At 47.7% G+C, this 7,403-nt stretch overlaps 1 protein-coding gene across 4 annotated transcripts in view; it reads right to left on the bottom strand.

The window, feature by feature from the left end:
• The window catches only part of IFIH1 (interferon induced with helicase C domain 1), a 39,758-nt gene extending 38,744 nt beyond the window's left edge, over positions 1 to 1,014 (bottom strand). For 3 of the 4 annotated variants that reach the window (XR_014028791.1, XM_081346720.1, XM_081346721.1), the window contains exon 1: positions 430 to 1,014. Coding sequence is in view for 2 of the 4 variants with exons in the window: in XM_081346720.1 (XP_081202846.1) it covers positions 430 to 888 (459 nt within the window). In the remaining 2 variants the exon portion in view is untranslated. The remainder of the gene's footprint in view (positions 1 to 429) is intronic. The other variant, XM_081346722.1, reaches the window with a different exon arrangement.
• Between the last annotated feature and the right edge of the window lie 6,389 nt (positions 1,015 to 7,403).

Genomic DNA, 7,403 nt, shown 5'->3' on the forward strand with positions numbered 1-7,403 from the left:
GTGTGGACTTAACGATTCTCAATCTCAACAATTTTAAGGTGTGTGGACTTAACGATGGGTGAGAAATTCAGAGAGTTGGAGTCCACACGTTTGAAAGTTGTTGAGGTTCAGAAATTCCGGTCTAGTATAAGGAATTCTGGGAGTCGTTCCAAATACCTAAGCCCTCTTCTTTCCTTTAGCCCAGGGGGGTGGGGTCTTCAAACTTGGCCCTTTTAAGACTGGTGGACTTCAACTCCCAGAATTCCACAGCCGGGCACGCCGGCTGAGGAATTCTGGGAGTTGAAGTCCACAAGTCAAAAAAGGGCCAAGTTTGAAGACCCTTGCTCTAGCCCATTTCTCTGCAACCCCCTGCCCCACCTAGTTTCAGGAGAGGAACCCCCCCCCCAGTTCGGCTCTGTCTCCTGCTGTTGTTGCTTCGTTTCAGCTTACCCGCTCCACATCTTCGGGATCCAAGAGTTCCTTCTCCAGACACTTGAAAGCCACCTGAGTGGCCCGTAGCGTGTCGGTGAGGCGATCGAAGAACAGGTTCACTAGAGCCTTGCCCAGGTCGCCGGCCGCCTCCAAGGAGGGCGAGGGCAGTTCGTCGAGGCTGGGGTCCAGGTAGTTGCCGGCGTCGTAGCCGCCCCGCACCAGCGCCTCGGAGAACTCCTGGCATAAGCCCGGCGAGGCGGCAGCCTCCTTCTCCACCACGGAGAGCAGCTGCTCCGCGGCTTCCACGTTGCCTTTTTCCCCAGCCACGGCCCGGAGGTGAAGTTTTCGCTCGAGGCTCAGGGACGGCATCAGATCCAGCACTCGAGTCACTTGGACGCAGGTCTTGATCCTGCTCCTAAAGCAAGAGATCAAATAGAGGATGCACTCGTTCCGGGAAGGGGTCGCGGCCGCTGCCATGGCCCTGCTCCTGTTGTGGCCGTCGCCGGGGAGCGCGATTCCGTCTCGCCGCGGGTGGAAAAAGCAGTCCCGAGCCCGGCTTCCCAAACTAAGAACCACGCCCGCCGGGAAAGACAAGCAGGCTGTTTCCCTCCCGATCCCGTCGCTTGGCCCGGGCGAATCAGCTGGGCGCTTCTTCTTCCGCTGCACTTTCGGTTTCTATTCTCGGCTGGAACTTAAGTTTCCGTCCCGGGTGGTTTCCCTTCGCCCTGAAGAGGGAGCGGTTGCAAGGTTTCTAAGTTTCGTCCGCCGCGGAGGACCTTCTGTCTCCGTGAGATACAACTTAAAGGCAGTCAATTATTGCCTAGCAAAATTCCTTCGCAACATCTCCCAATATTACCGCCATCAGATGTTTTAAGTCTACCTTTCCCAGAATCCGCAGCCGGGAACGTCTAACTAGGACAGGGGTAGGCAACCTCGGCTCTTTTATGACTCGTGGACTTCAACTCCCAGAATTCCTGAGTCAGCATAGCTGAATTAGGAGTAGTAGTTCAATTCTCTTAGAGAGGCTATATGGTGTTTGCTCAACTCAACATCTCCCAATATTACCGCCATCAGATGTTTTAAGTCTACCTTTCCCAGAATCCGCAGCCGGGAACGTCTAACTAGGACAGGGGTAGGCAACCTCGGCTCTTTTATGACTCGTGGACTTCAACTCCCAGAATTCCTGAGTCAGCATAGCTGAATTAGGAGTAGTAGTTCAATTCTGGTATCACCACTCTAATGGCAGAAAGTGAAGAGGAACTGAAGAGTCTCTTGTTGCGAGTGAAGAAGGAGAGTGCAAAACTTGGGTTGAAACTAAACATTAAGAAAACCAAGATCATGGCATCCGGCCCTCTCAATTCCTGGCAAATAGATGGGGAAGAAATGGAGGTAGTGACAGATTTTATTTTCCTGGGCTCCAAGATCACTGCAGATGGGGACTGTAGCCAAGAAATTAAAAGACGCTTGCTCCTCGGGAGGAAAGCCATGGCAAATCTAGACAGCACACTAAAAAGCAGAGACATCACCCTGTCCACAAAAGTGCGTATAGTCAAGGCTATGGTCTTCCCAGTTGCAGTGTATGGCAGTGAAAGTTGGACCATAAGAAAGGCTGAGAAGATGGTAGAGGACAGGAAGGCCTGGAGGAACATTGTCCATAGGGTCGCGATGGGTCGGACACGACTTCGCAACTAACAAAGTTCAATTCTCTTAGAGAGGCTATGGTGTTTGCTCAACTCAACATCTCCCAATATTACCGCCATCAGATGTTTAACGATGTTTAATACGGAAATCACGGGCGAGGCAACCACCCGTGTATCATGTTTGACATTTGATTACTTTAGGAAGTTTATTGTAATTATGTTTTCTTGTTTTATGTTACTCTTTATATCTTTTTAATTCTACTGGAGAGGGTTTGTAAACCAGTCGGAATCTTCACTGATTACAGCAGCATATAAACCCAAATATCTACTGCTTACAGTTATATCCCAATTTGTCAATAGTATCTACTGTACCCAAAACACTTCAGCTATGCAGATATTCAGGTAATTTTATGATAGTGATGTAACTTCCAGAAGAATCCTAGGAATGCAGGTTAAGTTTCTTTTTTATGGCGGTAGTCTATGTACACAAACTGGCTTCCTCTTGATTCATGGTTTCATTTTATGTCCTCCCCACGCTTCTTTAAGCTTAGGAAGTCAACAGAGAAAAGCATCCCTAAAAATAAGACATGTTTAGGAAGAAGTCATGAAACACTCAAGCTATGTTCTAGATTTCTAAGTTTAGATTTTGATATAATTTGTATTATTAGTGAAATATAAATTTCTACACCACCATTACCACCAACAAAATAAAATAGTGGCTATATGATAGTTAAAAACTCTATAGTAAATAAAATAAAAGAAACGGAATAGGAAATAGAACTAGTATCAGATATAATGCCCAGTGATTGAGATTTGTACAGAATACAAGTTTCATAATTTATTATATGTCCTCCTTGCTGCTTGCTTCTCAGGGAAAGTTGGTAGATGATAAAGTAGAAAACAGTTGTTTTTCTTCCTTACTGCCACTGCTATCGAGGGGTTTTTCAGAAGTACAACAGCCACTATATCTTATCTTTGTAGCTCCCAGAAAAAAAAATTAAAATTATCCCTTAAAATAATAAACAATAAAATGGAAATGGAGGGGGGGGGAAGAGCAAATATACTTCTGGGGGATATTAACCATATTCAGGTAATCCTTGAGTTACCTTTCATTCAGCAATCATTCAAAGTTACAGCAGCACTGAACAAATGGTACTTATGCCTGGTCCCCAAAGTTATGGCCATTTCAGCACATGGCCATAAATACATGGAATGAGAAATGACACAGAAGCCGGTTTCAGAAAAGGAAGGCAGTGGAGACTGGATAACATTATTTTAGTAATGGGTAAGGTATACCTTTGTTTTGTGTGTAGTGGGGCTGGCCGAAAGGCTTTGCGGGAGCCTGGCTGGAGAGAGGGAAATGGGAGGCTTGGACAGCTGCGGCCGGTTTGGGCACGGCAGGCGTGGATCGGGCGGAAGGAAAGAAAGGGAGAAGGAGAAAGGGGTAGTGGTGGTTGTTGTTGTTGGGGAGAGACCAGGTGAAGCCGAAGAGGAGTTTGGGGTTTTATGTGATTCCTTTCCTCTGAAATAGAGGGAGAGAGAGGGAGAGAGGGAGAGAGGGAGGGAGAGAGAGAGAGGGAGGGAGGGAGAGAGAGAGAGAGAGAGAGAGAGAGAGAGAGAGAGAGAGAGAGAGAGAGAAAGTGGAGTTTTATTGCTTTCTTTCCCAGGGAGGATATTCTGAGCGAAGGGAAGAGTGAGAGTGAGAAGAGGGAAAGCTTGCTGGGGTTTTAAACCTGGGTTTTAACTAGAATGGGAAGGGGAGGGGGGATTTGGCATAGAGAGACCTGGGACTACGAGTGCCAACAGAAGAGAAGGAGAGGCTGGTCACTACTGCTTCGGAGACCAGCGGCCATCCAAACTTTGATCATTATCACCTGTGCAAGCTGAAGATATTGTGGGGAGCTGCCCTCACAGGGTGAGCTATTGCTGTGGAGCGCTGACTATCTTCGCTAGTGCTTTCCACTGCTACCTGGAGCCGGAGGGTCTCCCCCCCATTTTTCCAAGTGCCAGCTACAAGCCATTGACTATTATTGCCACGACTGCCAGCTGGTTGATAAACACTATCAGCTACTGACTGCCGTGGCTAGGTGTTGATCATCTTTGTTCCTGTAAACCCCGTTGACAAGAACCTGCCACCCCTTCACTCCGCGTGAGCTCCCGCTAAAAAGGACATTCTATCAATGCCTTGAGAGCGTGGCTGCTGGGCGTAATGGGAAGGGGGGGCTAGGAAGGCCTGGGCTTTGGCAGCCTCTGAGGGGGGTTATGCTACACGTGGGGGCTCATCCAGGATACCCTGCCTGGACCCTCCTCTTTTAGCAAGGGGAGGTTGGTCACATGTAGAGATATGAGCTAGGTGAACAAAATGGACCCTAACGTGGTTATTAGGTGGTGCGAAGAGCAGAATAGTGAAGTAAGGACGAGAGTAGTAATTGATGTTCCTGGAGATGTTTGGTCAGAAGAGCGAATTTTACAGATACTGAGGATCCTTGTTCCGGATCAGAGGGTGTATGATAGATATAAGGGTGGATTGGGATTCCCCCCTCCATTTTAATGTACTGCTGGAATGGAAGAAGAGTATTCTGGAATGCTTTCAGGTTGAAAATCTGCAATTGACAGAAGATATTAGAGCAGGGGTGATCTTTCTGACCCTCGACCAAACCATTAGGCCAGAAGAAAGAGAAACGTGCTTCCTTACCCATGGGGTTCACGCAGGCTGGGGGAAGTTTGACTTCTGTCCAAAACCTGAGAGGGGCTATTGCATAGGGACTGGATATAGGAAATTATGTACTTTCTTGGGGATGCAACTGGTGCCAGAAGGGGAAGAGGAGTATGTGTGACTCTCTTTACTGCATGATGAATTTGGATCTGCTGAGACGATCTCTAGTTTATTGTTTTGGTTGGAACACATGTATCAGAAGTGGGGTGAGAAGCTGTCTGAATATATAAGGTGTCTGAATAGATTATTATATCAGGTTGTGGAAAGGGGAGGATTGGACCCAGCCGAGGTAGAACAAGCCAGGATAGAACAACTCACCCAGGGTGCTCTAGTTTCAGACCCTGTTTGGAGCCAAATAAAGGTCGAAGCTAGGGGGAGTGTTTGGGGGTATCACGAACTTATAAGGAGAGTTCGGGTGACCGAGGTAGTAGAGGAGGCTAAGGAGGTGACAGCTGGGATGCCGGCGGGACGGCCCTTAGGCCAGGAGTGGGAAAGGTTAGAGAGGATGACAATCGGTTAACAACGATACAAGCTCAGATACTAGACTTAACTAAGATAATGGCTTCCTGGATAGTAATGAGTGGCTTGCCCTCAGAGGTCGGGTTGGGCCAACTGATGGGGGGATGGGCCCGTCCACTCTAATAATTCAACGAGACCAGTGGTTTGTTACAATTGTGGGGGTGTGGGGCATTACACGCATACATGTATGAAACAGTACAGAAAATCAGGGAACCCAGTTCAGTCAGGAAACTGTCAAGGGCCCCAGTGAGGGAGCTAGATGGGTGCCCGGTGATATCAGTCAGCCCTGGCAAGAGGGATTTTACTTGGAAGCCCTCACGGAAGGTGGGAGTGACAGGAGTACCCCCTTTAGCAAGAAATCTCTGTTCCTTTGAACTGCCAGAAATTAGAGCAACAGGGCTCCAGCGACAGTCTTTGGGGAATCAAATATGGGTCGTTAAACCAGACACTGGGCTTCCCACTATTGGGGTTCCCCAGAAGTTGGTGGGCCCTTCTCCAATGGTGTCAGTGCAAGTGGAAGGTATTTACACTAAGGCCCTTTCGAATTTGGGTGCGCAAGTTACACTACTGTATAGGGATTTTTATGATAGATATGTGACGTACATACCTATACAGGAATTGGGTGACCTGAAGATTGATTGATTGATTTTTTATTTATTTATTTATTTATTTATTTATGGGACTTATATCCCGCCCTATCTCCCGAGGGACTCAGGGCGGCTAACAACAACAAAAATTAAAGGTCTCTGTACAGTAAATTAAAATTTAAAATTGAAATAAATTAAAGATTAGAGTTAAAATTGTAAACATAATTAAACTCCCTGTCAGTCCAGGTCAGCCAGGTGGAAAAGGAATGTTTTGAGGCCGCGGCGAAAGGATCGGAGATCTTGGGCCATCCGAAGCTCAGGGGCGAGCTGGTTCCACAGGGCTGGCGCTCCCACAGAGAAGGCTCTTCCCCTGGGGGTCGCAAGCCGACATTGTCTAGCCGACGGTACCCTGAGGAGGCCTTCTCTGTGTGAGCGTACAGGGCGATGGGAATTCGTTCCCGGCAGCAGATGGTCCTGCAAGTATCCCGGGCCTAAGCCATGTAGGGCTTTAAAGATAAAGCTGTCACCTCCTTAGCCTCCTCTACTACCTCGGTCACCCAAACTCTCCTTATAAGTTCGTGATACCCCCAAACACTCCCCCTAGCTTCGACCTTTATTTGGCTCCAAACAGGGTCTGAAACTAGAGCACCCTGGGTGAGTTGTTCTATCCTGGCTTGTTCTACCTCGGCTGGGTCCAATCCTCCCCTTTCCACAACCTGATATAATAATCTATTCAGAAACCTTATATATTCAGACAGCTTCTCACCCCACTTCTGATACATGTGTTCCAACCAAAACAATAAACTAGAGATCGTCTCAGCAGATCCAAATTCATCATGCAGTAAAGAGAGTCACACATACTCCTCTTCCCCTTCTGGCACCAGTTGCATCCCCAAGAAAGTACATAATCCCCAAGAAAGTACATAATGCTAAGCTTGTAAGCCGCCCTGAGTCTTCGGAGAAGGGCGGGATATAAATGGAATTAAAATAAAATAAAATAAAAATAAATAAATTTCCTATATCCAGTCCCTATGCAATAGCCCCTCTCAGGTTTTGGACAGAAGTCAAACTTCCCCCAGCCTGCGTGAACCCCATGGGTAAGGAAGCACGTTTCTCTTTCTTCTGGCCTAATGGTTTGGTCGAGGGTCAGAAAGATCACCCCTGCTCTAAGATCTGTGGTATTGGGACTGAAAAATTCTATTGCTGGGTATACGGAGGAGAGGCTGGTCACTACTGCTTTGGAGACCAGCGGCCATCCTAACTTTGATCATTATCACCTGTGCAAGCTGAAGACATTGTGGGGAGCTGCTGCTGTGGAGTGCAGAGTATCTTTGCTAGTGCTTTCCGCTGCTGCCTGGAACCGGAGGGCCTCCCCCCGACGTTTTTCCAAGCAGCTGCTACAAGCCATTGACTATTATTGCCACGACTGCCAAGGAGGTTGATAAACGCTGTCACATACTGACTGTCGAGGCTAGGAGTTGTTCATCTTTGTTCCTGTAAACCCCGTTGATGAGAAGAACCTGCCACCCC

The sequence above is a fragment of the Vipera berus genome (assembly GCF_964194415.1).
Source record: "Vipera berus genome assembly, chromosome: 1".
Classification (NCBI taxonomy): domain Eukaryota; kingdom Metazoa; phylum Chordata; class Lepidosauria; order Squamata; family Viperidae; genus Vipera; species Vipera berus.